Raw genomic sequence first — 15,390 nt, 5'->3', positions numbered from 1 at the left:
CAGGTGACCCTGGGCAGGGGGAATCAGTCAACCTCTCTGCACCTGGGTTTCTTCCTTCATGAAAGTGGAGATAGTACAGAATGAAATGAAGGCGCAGCTAAGGCGCCCAGCACACTCCAGGCAGGTAGGGGGCTCCGTTCACGTTATTTTCCCCTGGTTACGGATACTGTCGTTAAACAGGGTTTGAAAAGTGGTCGCAGGCTGTGTGGCCCCAGAAATCCTAGGCGCTTCCGGAAGACGAGCCAACGCTCCCCGAGACAGTCCGCAAGCGAGTGGGCCTGGGCCTCGGAGGATCTCGGGTGGGGGTGGCGCGGCATCCAGGCCCTGGGCGCCCAGAGGTGGCGGGTCCGGCTGCCCACGCCGAGAAGCGCGAGGTGAGCCGGGCGCCGGTGGCGGGCGGGGTGGGGCGGGGCGCCCGCACCCGTGACGCGCGGCCATACCAGGCGGCGTTGCGGCCCCGGACCCGGTCCTTCGCCCCGCCGCCGCAGAAACCTCCTCCGCAGCCAGAGCCCACCCAGCCGGGCCGGATCCCCACCGTCCGGTGCACGCCGCCGCCCGCGCCAGCAGCCGGGCCGGATCACCCGCCGCCCCGTGCCCGCCGCAGCCCTCGCCGCCAGCATGGCGCTCCGGGGCTTCTGCAGCGCAGATGGCTCCGACCCGCTCTGGGTACGTGCGGGGGGCCGCATGGGGCCGGCGGGACGGAGGGAGGTAGGAAGGCCGGCGAGGATGGAAAGCACCGGGCCCACAGCCGGCCGGGGCACCGCGCTCCCTGCTCTGCGTCCGGCCTTTGGGGCCCGGGACTCCCACGTCGCCAGCGGCCCAGCCCCTTTCGGGGGTGCAAGGCAGGGGGGAAAACTTGGGTGACTCAGTTCCTGCGGAGCAGAGCGTGGGGGGGCCGCGTGCCCAGTCCTGGGGTTTTGGAGGGGAGGGTCGGGCCACAACCTCCCGGAGGCCTTCGTGTTTTGGGGTTCCCGCCTCTAATTAAAAACAACCTTCCAGGGAAGGGACGCTAGAGATGGGGAGCGGGAAGGGGGTGTCTCTCTGCTTCTGTTTTCCCATCTTTTTTGTGGTTAGGGTCCCCCCTTTTCACGAAAAATAGTCTATGACCAACGGGGTGAGCTGGGGAGGGGTTTAGATTGTAGAAAGGGACTTTCATTGTCTCCCCGAAGTTGTCGTACAAGCCACATTACTCTTCCGTGGTTACCTAGCGTTGTCTTTTTTGTTCTTTCTGCTTAAGTAGTGCGGGGGAAGTTTGGGGGAACCAGGGAAGAAGGGGGGTGTTCACCCTTGACGTGCCCCACCTGACCCTCGGCTCGAGTCAGATTTGGGGTGCAGCTGAGGACGCCCAGGACCCTGGTGGCTGTGGTCCTGCCCTCCCTTCCCTGCGACACGTGGAGCTCCTCTCTGGGGATTTAACCCCGGCAAATTTTCTTCGGTGTGGCCTGAGGAGCCGGACAGGGTGTCTGGAGTCCACTTTCTGTGGTTTAAGCCCCAGTCTTTTGGGCTTCAGCTTCTCCGTCATGCGATTTGCCTTTTTGTTCCAGGAAGGCACTTCTGTTTCGTGCTGTCTTGATTATTGGTGAACGCAGTAGGCAAATCTGGACACGACTGTTTCTCTCCTCTTTTGTTTAGGAATTAGGAGAAACAGCCTTGGTTCTTAGGAGCTGGTGATTAGCATCCAAAAATACTTTCTTGTCCTGTTTTGGGGGCCTTTCCTTGAAGGCTGCATTTGGAATGTTGAAAAATCATCCTCCAGGGCCCCATTGGAGGATTTGGTTTTGTTTATTTGTTTTTTTTAGTAGGGTATCATTATGTTTAATAATCTGCCACATTTTGATATGTCTCCCATTTTAAGCCAGTGGGGTTGGAGAGTGACCCCAGGGGTGGAAATGGAACACGGACTTTACCTTCAGGGTCTGGGAGTGACTGGAGCCTCTTTGCAGATGAACTTTTTTTTTTTTTTTTTAGCAGAGAGAGGAAAACCTGTGGATCCCTTGTTACCAGGTGTAATAACAGCAAGATTATTTTTTGCAAAGATTCACATGGTGATCTGGGTTCGGGTTGCTGTGAATTCCGGAATATACTCTTGTTTATTTTCTTCTCCTGCATTGAGGAGGGGGCAAAACAGGGTGGACATCCATGAGGTTTTGTATCAGGACGTATTTTATTGATGGCAACTGGTAGTTGATGGGTAATGAGTGTGTTTGGGTGCGCTTTGTTTATCTTAAACTGATTCACGAAGTCTAGTTGTAATTTTTTAAAAATTTTAAATAATTTATTTTTTTCCTTCGTTAAGGACTTTTTTGCCACAGAAATTGCCAGGTGGCTGGGTTTTGCTTGGGTGTAATTGTAGCTGATTTCTGCCTCTGGTAGGTACCCCATCCCGGTGTTTGACCTTGCCTATTTCTGCTGTCTGGATTCCAAGACTTGCTGGAGGTGCCCTGGAATCAGAATTTGAGAGGAGGCAGCTGGGGCCTGAGTGGGAAAATTGAAATATAATTAACTGAAAGGTAGAAAGTAGGTAGTTGTTGCGTTTTTCTTTTTCTTTTTTGAGACATCGTCTCACTCTGTCACCCAGGCTGGAATGCAGTGGTGCGATCTCAGCTCACTGCAATCTCTGCCTCCCCGGCTCAAGTAATCCTCCTAACTCAGCCTCCCAAGTACCTGGGACTATAGGCATGTGCCACCACACCCAGCTAATTTTTGTAGAGACAGGGTTGCACTGTATTGCCCAGGCTGGTCTCATACTCCTGGGCTCAAGCGATCCCCCTGCCTCAGCCTCCAAAAGTGTTGAGATGACAGGCATGCCACTGTGCCGGGCTGTTTTTGTGTTTTTCAAGGCAGTATGTTCAAGGCCAGGAGCGACTGGCCTCCCTGGCAGTCAGATAACTGTGTGACCTTGAGCAAGCCACTTTCCCTCTGTGTGCCTCACTTTCCTCATCTATAAAATGGAACGGGAGCCAAAAATGTGGCAGCCTTCTAGGGTTGTTGTGAAGAGTCAATAAGTTAATCTTGTAAGTGGCTCAGCTTGTGCCCTGCACAGAGATAAGCAATGGCTAGTGTTAAATATTATTTTATCCAAAGATGAAGTTGTGTGTTTCAAGCTCCTTGTTCTGCCTTTGGATTCCCCTTTTCTTCAGCTGGTGGAGATGAGATTGGGCTGTGGAAAGGCAGTGAGGCACTCGTGCCGGGCTCCTGTTGTGACCAAGGTCATGTGCTTAGAAGTCAAGGTTAGTGGGCCTTGTGTGACTCTGTCAGCGCTTTGTTCCTGGGCCACTGTCTGCCTCTGAGCCACAGGAAATGTCCAGAAAACCCAGAAGATGAAAATGGCCCATGATAAGGGTTCTGTTGACCATTACTCAGACAGATGTTCTGGGAAGAAAAAAGGAGAACTTCACTATCAAAATGGAAAATAGGGCCTGAGGACAGGGCGCAGCGGCACTTGACTTTCTTTTCTCACGGGAGTGGGTCTCTGGAGGTGGGGGTGGGACTGGTAGGAGGGGCTGCTTTGTGGTTGAGGTTGGAATGATGGTTGGAAATATGGGCCTGGGCTTTTTCGTGAGTTCATTTAAAAAAAAAAAGCAGGCTGGGCGCGGTGGCTCACGCCTGTAATCCCAGCACTTTGGGAGGCTGAAGCAGGAGGATTGCTTGAGGTCAGGAGCTCGAGACCAGCCTGGGCGACGTGGATTGACCCCATCTCTGCTAATAATACTAAATTAAAAAAAAAAAAAAAGCCAGGCGTGGTGGTGCGGCACCTGTGGTCGCAGCTACCAGGGAGGCTGAGGCAGCAGAATCACTTGAAGGCTGTGAGGGTAGAGGGTGCAATGAGCTGAGATCACTGTCACTGCACTCCAGTCTGGGCCACAGACTGAGACGCTGTCTCAAAAAAAAGGGCCAGGTGTAGTGGCTCATGCCTGTAATCCCAGCACTTTGGGAGGCCAAGGCAGGCAGATCACCTGAGGTCAGGGGTTTGAGATCAGCCTGACCAACATGGCGAGACCCCCATCTCTACTAAAAATTAGCTGGGCATAGTGACTCATGCCTGTAATTCCAGCTATTTGGGAGGCTGAGGAAGGAGAATTGCTTGAACCTGGGGAGAGATTGCAGCGAGCTGAGATCGCACCACTGTACTCCAGCCTGGGTGACAGAGAGACTGTCTCAAAAGAAAAAAAATTGTATTTCAGGCCCCGTGTAGAAAAATTGGAAATTACGGAAAAGCAGAGAAAATAACTTGGTATTAAGCAGTATAGTGTGGTGGCTCAGAGCAAATTCGGCTCTGCTGCTGAGGCAGATTACTTCTCTCTGTGCCTCAGTTTCCCTATGTGGGATAACATAGTAAGTAGTGAATAGCGGTGACTTGAGGAATAACTGAGTGAATCCTTAGCGAGGACTTAAAATGTTGCTGCTTGGCACACAGCGCTCAGTAAAGATCAGTGGTCGTCACCACCTGGAATTCTCTAGTTAATTTTTGCTGTTGCACCGACTGGCACTGGAGAAGACCAGAAGGAAGCTGCAGGTGTGTGTCACCCTCGATGGAGTGAGCTGTTCCCAGGGTTGATGTGCACGTCTGAGATACTCTGTGGCATCCACCAACTCAGTAACCCCCTGAATATCCGACTTAGCCGCCAAGAAGAGTATCTTAGAAGCTATTAGAAATTCCTCTTGGGGCTAGGTCTGGCCTTGGAGTCAGTCTGATCCCTGTTTTAATTCCTCCCCTTGGCTCAACAACAGTCTATGAAGAGCCAATTATTTCCCCCTCCTCCAAGTGTGGCTTTGGTTTTCAAATCCATCCCTTAGCCTTCTCCCACTTCCTCTGTTTTCCCCTCCCCACCGACCCCCCACCCTTTTTTTTTTGAGATGGTGTCTTGCTCTGTCGTCCAGGCTAGAGTGCAGTGGTGTGATCTTGGTTCACCACAACTTTTGCCTCCTGCGTTCACGTGATTCCCCTGCCTCAGGCTCCTGAGTAGCTGGGATTACAGGTGCCCACCACCACGCCTGACTAATTTTTGTATTTTTAGTAGAGACGAGATTTTGCCATGTTGGCCAGGCCGGTCTCGAACTCCTGACCTTAAGTGGTCCAGCTGCCTCAGCCTCCCAAAGTGTTGGGATTACAGGCGTAAGTCACCGTGCTCAGCTTGTTTTCCCCCTTTTTGACTGCTCCTCCTTCCAGACCCTTCCTTATGGATTGTTAGAGTGGAAAGGGATGTCAGATCTCAGGGGGCCATTGCCTCCACCCACCCTATTTCATGGATGTGGACGCTGAGGTCCAGGATGGTGATATGACAGGGTGTAAGGTGAATGGTTTTGGGAGGAGATGAGGGTGACCCAGGAGAGGCCTGGGCAGGAGTGAACTCAGGGTTCCTGGTCCAAATGGATTCGTGATTCAGGCCAATCAGGAGCGGATTCAGGGTTCCTTGGCCAAATGGAGCCGCGCAGCCCTTAGGGGCCTTACAGAAGGCGGCTGCAGCATGTCCATTTGGCCAAGACTCTCCTGAAGGATTGTGTTCTCTTTCTCTGAGGACAAGCTCCGTTTGTGATAGCCTGGAGGAAGTGCCTTGCCTTTGGGACCTGGTGGTGGATGGGGGGGAAAAAAAACCTTTTCTGTTTGTGGACACAACTTTTAGGAACTGATCTCTCTATGTGGGTGTCTCCCACTGACCATGTTCCTAAAGAACGTGAGCTTCCTCTTCCCATATCAGTCTCCAGCTTTGACTTCTCCTTTTCTCCTCCCATTCTTATCACATCTGTCAGCAAATCGTGTTGCCCGTTGCCTCAGATGGCCTGCTTCTCATGGCTTCCCCGGTTTCCACTCTGGCTTGAGTCATCGTTGGCCAATTCCTTGATTTGAACAGTCACCTCAGTCCAGGCACCGTGGCACATGCCTGTAATCCTGGCACTTTAGGAGGCCAAGGCAGACGGATCATTTGAGGCCAGGAGTTTGAGACCAGTCTGGACAAAAACCTATCTCAACTGAAAATACAAAAATTAGCCGAGCCTGTTGGTGGGCACCTGTAATCCCAGCTACTTGGCTTAGCCGAGCCTGGTGGTGGGCGCCTGTAATCCCAGCTACTTGGGAGGCTGAGGCAGGAGAATCTCTTGAGCCCAGTGGGGTTGGAGGTTGCAATGAGCTGAGGTTTCACCACTGCGCTCCAGCCTGGGTGACAGACTATCTCAAAAAAAAAAAAAAAAAAAAGAAAGAAAACAGTCACCTCTTCGCTGCTGTGCCTACTCTGCCCTTGACCCCTACAGTCTAGTCTTGGCCCAGCTGTCCCTTTTCTGCTAAAACCCTGCATTAGTTCCCCATGTCCTTGAGGGTATAAGCCGAAGGGCTTACAGTGGCCTTGAAGGCTGGGCAGCATCTGTCCCCTTCGCCTCCCTGACCTCCTCCCTGGCTGCTTTCTGTCTCACTCTCCTCTGGCCACGCTGGTGGCCAGGCCTGCCCCTACCTCAGGCCCTTTGCACTTGCTGTTTCTCCTACCTGCAATGTCCCTCACCTTCAAACTTTGTTCAGGTGTCACCTCAGGCATCCCATTCTTTCCCTCCACTAGCAAGTCTCTATCCCCCGTCTACACCCCCAGTAGCACTTACTGCCTTCTAATACACGTAATATTTTGCTTAAGTATTGTGCCTACTCTGTAAACTCCCAGCAAAAGGTCAGCTACATAGGGGCGGGTTTTTTTACCTGTGTTTGTTTATGGCTGTAATCCCAGCATCTCCAACTGTGCCTAGGGCTTAGTAAATAACAGTTGACCTTGGAACAATTCAGGGGTTGGGGTGCTGATGCCCCATGTAGTTGAAAATTTAGGATGCAGCGCAGTTTCTCACACCTGTAATCTCAGCACTTTGGGAGGCTGAGGCAGGTGGATCACCTGAGTTCAGGAGTTCGAGACCAGCCTGGCCAACATGGTGAAAGCCTGTCTCTACAAAAGTTAGCCAGGTGTGGTGGCAGGTGCTTATAATCCCAGCTACTTGGGAAGCTGAGAATTGCTTGAACCTGGGAGGCGGACTTTGCGGTGAGCTGAGCTGAGATCGTGCCACTACACTCTAGCCTGGGTGACAGAGCAAGACTCTATCTCAAAAAAAAAAAAAAAAAAAAAAAAAAAAAAAAAAAAAAGGGAAAGAAAATTCAGGTATAACTTTCAACTGCCTAAAAATTTAGCTACTAACAGCCTACTGTTGACTGGAACCAAGAACATACACAGTTGATAACACAGATTTTGTTGTTTTTTGGTAGAGATGGGGATCTTGCTATGTTGCCCAGGCTGGTCTCAAACTCCTGGCCTCAAGCTATCCTCCTGCCTTGGCCTCCTAAAGTGCTGGGATTATAGGCGTGAACCACTGCACCTGGCCTAACTCATATCTTGTATATATATTGTATACTGTATTCTTACAGTGAAGCAAGGTAGAGAAAAGAAAATGTTAAACTCATAAGAGAGATTTTTACTATTAAGTGGAAGTGGATCATCATAAAGGTCTTCATCTTCGTTGTCTTCACGTTGAGGAGGCTAAGGAGGAGGAGGAGGAAAGGGAGGGGTTGGTCTTGCTGTCTCAGGGATGGCAGAGGCAGAAGCATAATCTGAGTATAAGTGGACCTGTGCAGTTTAAATGCGTCTTGTTCAAGGGTCAGCTGTGTTTGTTGAATGAATGAATGACATGAAGCACTACAATGGCTTTTGGGCGGCGTGGAAACTTCTTTGTAAGGATTTTAAGGGTGAAATCACTTAACTGTCTGAAATGGATACTCAGATAGACGGAGTCCTTTAGCTTTCTCATCACATGGCTTTTAAAAAATTATTTTATTGTATTTTTTTTTTTTTAGACAGGGTCTTGCTCTGACACCCAGGCTGGAGTACAGTGGCGCGATCTCAGCTCACTGCAGGCTCAACCTCCTGGGCTCAAGCAGCTCTCCCACTTCAGCTCCCCAGGTAACTGGGACTACAGGCACACACCACCATGCCCAGCTAATTTTTATATTTTTTGTAGAGATAGGGTTTTGCCATGTTGCCCAGGTTGGTTGTGAGCTCCTGAACTCAGGCTATCCGCCTGCCTTGGCCTCCCAAAGTGCTGGGATTATAGATGTGAGCCACTGTGCCTGGCAAAACACCTATTTCATCTTGCAAAGATCAGAACAGGGTTTTGTCCACCCACCCCTCTTTTCCCAGGACTCAGTGTCACACACAGTGGGGGCTCAATCAACATTAGAATTTGAGTGTTTTGAGGTATGAGTTCCAACCTAGGGTTTAGATATAGCTCACCACTGTGCTGGTTTGGCTTGATTTTAATTATAGGAATGACTGTAATTTCCAGTTTTATTTATTTATTTATTTGAGACGGAGTCTTGCTCTGTTGCCAGGCTGGAGTGCAGTGGCGCGATCTCAGCTCACTGCAGCCTCCACCTCCTGGGTTCAAGCAATTCTCCTGCCTCAGCCTCCCCAGTAGCTGGGGCTACAGGGGCCCGCCACCACACCCAGCTAATTTTTGTGTTTTTGGTGGAGATGGGGTTTCCACCGTGTTGGCCAGCATGGCCTCGATCTCTTGACCTCGTGATCCGCCTGCCTTGGCCTCCCAAAGTGCTGGGATTACAGGCATGAACCACTGTGCCCGCCCTCCAATATTTATTGATTGGCAGATTTCATAGAAACATCTGGATTTCTGGCTTCCCTTGAACAATCAAGTTCTGCTAGCCCCAGGCCCACATTTATACATCATAGTGGTCTGCTGAGGCTGTCCATTTCTGAGTTGCTCCAGTTTGCCGCAGTACGCACCCCTCCCTGTTGTTGCTTTAATTTTAAAGCCAAATGTTTGTTGCCTTTATTTTATTTTATTTTTTTTGAGATGAAGTCTTGCTCTGTGACCCAGGCTGGAGTGCAGTGGTGGGATCTCGGCTCACTGCAACCTCTGCCTCCCAGGTTCCAGCGATTCTCCTGCCTCAGCGTCCCGAGTAGCTGGGATTACAGGCCCGCACCACCACACTTGGCTTGTTTTTGTGTTTTTAGTAGAGATGGGGTTTCACCATATTGGCCAGATTGGTCTCGAATTCCTGACTTCAAGTTATCCACCCGCCTCAGCCTCCCAAAGTGTTGGGATTACAGGCACGTCCCTGGCCTGTTGCCTTTTTAAAATTGTGCTTCCTCGCACGTGGTCTGCTTCTCTCATTGATGGAAGCCACTTAGCACCTGTTGGTGTCTGAGTTGGCATCTCCTGCTTTGCAGGCCAACCTTGAAGTAAACATCGAATTGGTATGTTGGTTTCAGATTTTCACGGCAAAATAAGGCCTAGCTTTGATGATCAGATCTTAATGGTCCGTACAACTCCAGCTCGTGAAAACTTGCCCAAACATTTTGCCAAAATTAATTAATGGCCAGACATCCTGAGGCAAGCTTTCCTAAGCTTAGCAAGAAAACTGGGATAGGGTGGCATCCCTGCGGGTGGAGGAGTGGTGCTGTGTACCTGCACTTATCTCTCTGAGGCTGAATGGTTGAACGGGGCCTTTGAGGAAGCTGTCTTTTGGGGGTGGGGACATGGAGCACAGTTGCTCAGTGTCAACCCCGTTGACATGTAGGCCACGTCATTGTGGCCTGGTTGCCGTTCTGTGCAGCGTAGTCTTAGCCCCAAACCTGACCTCTACCCCCTAGTAGATGCTGGTAGCACCTCCCCTTGTTGTGACAACTGAAAATGTCTCTAGATGTTTTCAGATGTCCCCTGGGGTGTGAAATCACACAGCTGCTGGTGTGGAGGAATATGGGGGAGAAATGTGGAGCAAGACCTCTCTCCTCATCCTGCCTTTCCCTGAGAGGTTGTGGGCTGTTGAAATTCTAGTGTAATTGGCTTAGCAGGGTTGCCTTGGAGAAGCTTAATGAGACGTTAAGGAGGTTAAACTCCAATTAGCTAGAGAAGAAACTTGCAGCAGTTTCTTTTTTACTGAGGGCTGTGTCTTTTACCTTTTCCATTTTCCAGTTGGAGTTGTGACAGTTCATTCTCCCCTGGGAAAACGAAAATGGCTTTCTTTTTCTTTTTTCTTCTGAGACAAGGTCTCCCTCTGTCACCCAGGCTGGAGCGCGGTGGCACAATCACAGCTCGCTGCAGCCTCGACCTCCAGGACTGAAGCGATCTTCCCACCTCAGCCTCCCAAATAGCTGGGACCAGAGGGGCACACCACCATGCGCGGCTAAATTTTTGTATTTTTTGTAGAGTCAGGGTCTTGCCATGTTGCCCAGGCTTGTCTGAAACTCCTGGGCTCAGGCGATCCTCTTGCTGCGGCCTCCCGGAGTGTTGGGATTATAGGCATGAGCCGTCATGCCCAGCCAAAAATGGCTTTCTTGAGAGATCAGCTTTGAGGCTCCTTCGTTTTAAAGTGCCCCAGGAGAAGTGGACGATTACAAAGTTGATCTTCCCCTTCCGTAAGTGTCCCCTTGGTTTAACTCTGGGATTCATCTGCTGGGGAGGTTGCCAAGTTCTGGAAAGTGGGTGTTAATGACCAGGGAGGGCGGCTCTAGGCTTTGCATCCTGTAACCCTCAGGTAGTAATTGAGATATTTATGGAGGTTTTCTCTTCGTCTCTGAGTTTTCTGTGTGAGAAACCTCAGTCTAGGGAGGGAGGCTCTAGGCTAGCATCCTGTAACCCTCAAGTAGTAATCGAGATTTTTATGGAGGTTTTATCTTCCTCTCTGAATTTTCTCTCTGAGGAACCTCAGTCTACCTTTTACTGGCCTCCTAGGTAATACTTGCTTGGGGAGAATATGTATGATGCCTAAGTTTTCCCAGTACGAGAAATTTGTGCGGTGATTGATAGATGGATTTGATGGGGTCTTGCTCTGTCACCCTGGCTGATTGCACCACTGCACTGCAGTCTTGACCTCCCAGGCCCAAGCGACCCTCCCAATTCACTCTCCCAAATAGCTGGGACTACAGGCATGCACCATCACACCTGGCTAATTTTCATATTTTTTTGTAGAGATGGAGTTCCACTATGTTGCCCAGTTTGGTCTTGAACTCCTGAGCTCAAGCAATCCTCCTGAGCTCATGTGGCCTCCGAGAATGCTGGGATTACAGGTGTGACCCACCAAGCCCGGTCTCATGTGGTCTTTTATAGCCCTGGGTTCATTGTCTTGTTCTTCCCACGCTGTTTTTCATTCATTCATTTATTCAATCATTAATTGAGCATCTACTGTGTGTTGCTGCTGAAGACACTGAAGATGCAACAGTGAACAGGACAGACCAGGCCCATGTTCTCATGGGGTTTATACACTGAGGGTGACCAAAATGATTTCAGATGCTGGGAAGTGCTGCAAAGGCTTGAACCGGGAAGAACTGGATGAGGTGCAAACTACTACAGAGGGATGTCCACAGAAGGCCTTTCGGAGGCGGTGGGGTTTGACCTGAGAGCTCAGTGGCAAAGCTGGCCATGCAAGGATGTGGGGGGAAGGGACTCCCAGCGTGGGAAGACAATGTGCAAAGGCCTTGAGGAGGATCATGGTGTGGTTAAAGTATCGAAGAGTTTAACTCAAAGGAACTGCAGAGCCCATCTCATAAAAATCTTGCCTGGAGCATTCTGCAAAATGCATAAAGCACTAACACAATGGCTTGCAGTCCTGGAAATTCCAGGGAAGGCACTTACCAGCTCGGCAAGAAGTAGAGCAATGCATGGTCCCTGGCAGAAGCATGAACCTCCTGATCTATTTATGTTTGAGTGAATCTCAGGGTTTTTTTGTTTGTTTGTTTTTATTTTGTTCTTTTTTTTTTTTTTTTTTTTTTTTTTTTTTTTTTTTAAATAGATGGGGTCTTGCTATGCTGCTGAGGCTGGTCTCGAACTCCTGGGCTCAAGCAGTCCACCCACCTTGGCACCTCCAAGTGTGTGAGGCAGGTGTGAGGCACTACACCCTGCTGAATGTCAGGTCTTAAAAATTAAGTTTATATTGTTTTATGAGTCTCTTCTCTTTCTCAGAACTTTAACTGAAATGTTTGGGTTTCCCCACTCCCCAGTTGCCTTTGATTCTCCGCCAAAGGCTTATTAGTAAGATGATGAGGTACTTTTTTCCTGTGGTTAAGAGGACTTTCTGTAGGTTGCTAGAAAACTCTTCTTTTAAAAAGAGATGTTGTTGAATTGATCTGGCTGGTTGCAAGAGGAAAATCTCACACGGCAACTTTGTTGATGGTGCTATTACTTTAAGGTGATATTCTAGAAGAATATAAAGGGAAAAGTGAAAGTTTTAGTATGTTCCCACCCTGCCCTTTGTTCTCAGAAGTAGCCGCTGATGATGATGGTTTTGTTGATGATAGTTTCTTGGGTGTTTTTCAAGAAAAGTTTCAAGCATATGCAAATATATATGCAAGAGCGTCTTTGTTTGTGTGTATATGTTTAAATTTTTTTTCCCTCCCTAGTTGGGTCTTTTAAATACTGTTTTGTATCTTGTTCACTTAACCAGTGTTGATTTTGTTATCATTTTAAGCCCATGCAAACTGAAAGTAAAAGCCAATCAAATCTTTTTTTTTTTTTTTTTAAACAAGCCACACACTTGCCTGTTAAATGGCTGAGCCATGTATTCACCCAGTCCCCTCTTGGTGGCTATCAGGGTCATTCCCAGTTGCTGGTTTTTTTGCTGTGATAAGCAGTGCTGCATTGAAGGCGCATGTATGCAAGTATATGTAAATGATTCAGCAGAATAAATTTTCCCACAGGAAATTGCTAGGTTGAGAGTATGTGCATTTTGAAATTTGATAGTTAATTGCTAGGTTACTGCAGCAGTTTATACTCCCACTAAGGGGCCCACCAGCACTTATCAAACACCTATTGTATTCCTGCCATATCAGAAAAATTGAGCAAGCTGGGAAGTGACCAGGCCCATGTTGCTTGGCTGTGTGTGAGAGGGCTTTGCCCAGTTAAGTTAAACTTTAGTTTCCAGAGGTAAGGAGATCAAAGCAGGAGCATGCTTTGGTTTTGTTCAGTTTTTTAAAAGCTGTGTTTAAATTTTAAACATATTTGGACTTATTTTAAAATTGCTTTTAAATCAATAATTTAACAATGTGTAAAATATTACTGATAATCTCACCATGCTAATGTCACTCTGATTTTTACACCTAATTTAATTGCAGAGTTTTCTGACCACAAAAGTGACATGTATTCCATATGACAGAACAAACAATATAAAGATATTTAAATAAAGCCTGACCATGGTACTGGTATTAGTTTGTTCATGCTGCTAAGAAAAAATACCTGAGATTGGATAGTTTATAAAGGAAAGAGGTTTAATTGACTCACAGTTCTGCATGGCTAGGGAGGCCTCAGGAAACTTAACAACATGGTGGAAAGGAAAGCAAACATGTCCTTCTTCACATGGTGGCAGGAGATAAGTGCAGAGTGAAAAGGAGAAAAGCCCCGTATAAAACCATCAGATCTTTTGAGGACTCACTACAAGGAGAACAGCATGGGGGAACTGCCCACATGATCTAATCACCTCCCATGAGGTCCCTCCCCCAACATGTGGGGATTACAATTGAGATTACAATTCAAGATGAGATTTGTGTGGGGACACAGAGCCATACCGTATCATTCTGCTCCTGACCCCTCCCAAATCTCATCTTTCTCATATTTCAAAACACAATTATGCCTTTCTAACAGTTCCCCAAAGTCTTAACTCATTTCAGCATTAACCCAAAAGTCTACGTCCAGAATCTCATCTGAGACAACATCTAGTCTCTTCCACCTATGAGCCTGTAAAATCAAAAGAAGTTAGTTACTTCCTAGATACAATGGGGGTGCAGGCATTGGGTAAATACACCCATTTGAATGGGAGAAATTGGCCAAAACAAAGGGGCTGCAGGCCCCATGCAAGTCTAGAATCCGATAGGACAGTCATAAAACTTTAAAGTTCCGTAATTATCTCCTTTGAAACCATGTCTCACATCCAGGTCACACTGATGCAAGAGGTGGGCTTCCACGGCCTTGGCCAGCTCTGCCCCTGTGGCTTTGCAGGGTATAGCCCCCTGCCTGGCTGCTTTCACAGGTTGGCATTGAGTGTCTGCATCCTTTCCAGGCACATGATGTAGCTGTAGGTGGATCTGCTGCCATTCTGGGTTCTGGATGGTGACCCTCTTCTCACAGCTCCACTAGGCAGTACCCCAGTGGGGACTCTGTGTGGGGGCTCTGACCCCACATTTCCCTTCTTTACTGCATTAGCAGAAGTTCTCCATAAGGATTCCACCCCTGCAGCAAACTTCTGGCTGGACATCCAGGTGTTTGCATACATCCTCTGAAATCTAGGTGGAGGTTTCCAAACCTCAAATCTTAACTTCTCTGCACCCACAGGCTCAATACCACACGGAAGCTGCCAAGGCTTGGGGCTTGCACCCTCTGCAGGCACAACCTGAGCTATACCTTGGCCCCTTAGCCATGGCTGGAGTGGCTGGGCACCGAGTCCTAAGGCTGCACACATGGTTGGGGGGGCCTGGGCCCAGCCCAGGAAACCATTTTTCCCTCTTAGGCCTGGGATGGGAGGGTGTGCTGTGAAGGTTTCTGATATGCCCTGGAGACATTTTCCCCATTGTTTTGGAATTGGGCTCCTTGTTACTTTTGCAAATTTCTGCAGCTTGAATTTCTCTTCAGAAAATAGGTTTTTCTTTTCACATTGTCAGACTGCAGATTTCCACATTTTTTTTTTTTTTTTTGAGATGGAGTCTCCTGTGTTGCCCAGACTGGAGTGCAATGGCTTGGTCTCGGCTCATTGCAACCTCTGCCTCCTGGGTTCAAGCAATTCTCCTGCCTCAGCCTCCAGAGTGGCTGGGATTACAGGCGCCCTCCATCATGCCTGGCTAATTTTTGTATTTTTGTAGAGACGGGATTTGACCATGTTGGCTAGACTGGTCTCGACTTCCTGACCTCAAGTGATCTGCCCGCCTCAGCCTCCGAAAGTGCTGGGGTTACAGGCGTGAGCCATTGCGCCCTGCCAGTTTCCACACTTTTATGCTCTGCTTCCTCTTGAATGCTTTGCTGCTTAGTAATTTCTTCCACTGGATGCCCTAAATCATCTCTTTCAAGTTCAAAGTTCCACAGATCTCTAGGGCGGGTCAAAATGCTGCCAGTCTCTTTGCTAAAGCATAGCAAGGGTTGGGAGAACAGCATGGGGGAGCCGTCCCCATGATCTGATCACCTCCCATGATGTCCCTTCCCGTAATATGTGGGCATTCCAATGGGATTACAATTCAAGATGGGATTTAGGTGGGGACACATATCAGTAATCTCTTGGGCTAACCAATAACCAATGCATTCTTGTATTCTCTCTTTGAAATCATATAAATATTTATAAATTTAAATAACGTATTTAGATCAAAATGGTTTATGTTGTAATCATTACTCCACTAGTTTTTTTTTTTTTTTTTTTTTTTTTTTTTTTTT

General features: G+C 48.5%; 1 protein-coding gene across 2 annotated transcripts in view; it reads left to right on the top strand.

Annotated features, from left to right (window-relative positions):
• The first annotated feature begins 445 nt into the window (after nt 1–445).
• The window catches only part of ABCC1 (ATP binding cassette subfamily C member 1 (ABCC1 blood group)), a 195,477-nt gene continuing 180,532 nt past the window's right edge, over nt 446–15,390 (top strand). The window contains exon 1 of one of the 2 annotated variants that reach the window (XM_017871711.1): nt 446–666. In XM_017871711.1, the coding sequence (XP_017727200.1) occupies nt 619–666 (48 nt within the window). In that variant the 5' untranslated portion in view covers nt 446–618. Of the gene's footprint in view, nt 667–10,283; nt 10,401–15,390 lie in introns of those variants that run through there. The other variant, XM_017871712.1, reaches the window with a different exon arrangement.

The sequence above is a fragment of the Rhinopithecus bieti genome, unplaced genomic scaffold (genome assembly GCF_001698545.2).
Source record: "Rhinopithecus bieti isolate Rb0 unplaced genomic scaffold, ASM169854v2 scaffold_6876, whole genome shotgun sequence".
Classification (NCBI taxonomy): Eukaryota; Metazoa; Chordata; class Mammalia; order Primates; family Cercopithecidae; genus Rhinopithecus; species Rhinopithecus bieti.
The sequence above is the reverse complement of the archived record's forward strand: the minus strand, read 5'-3'. Positions and strand labels throughout refer to the sequence as shown.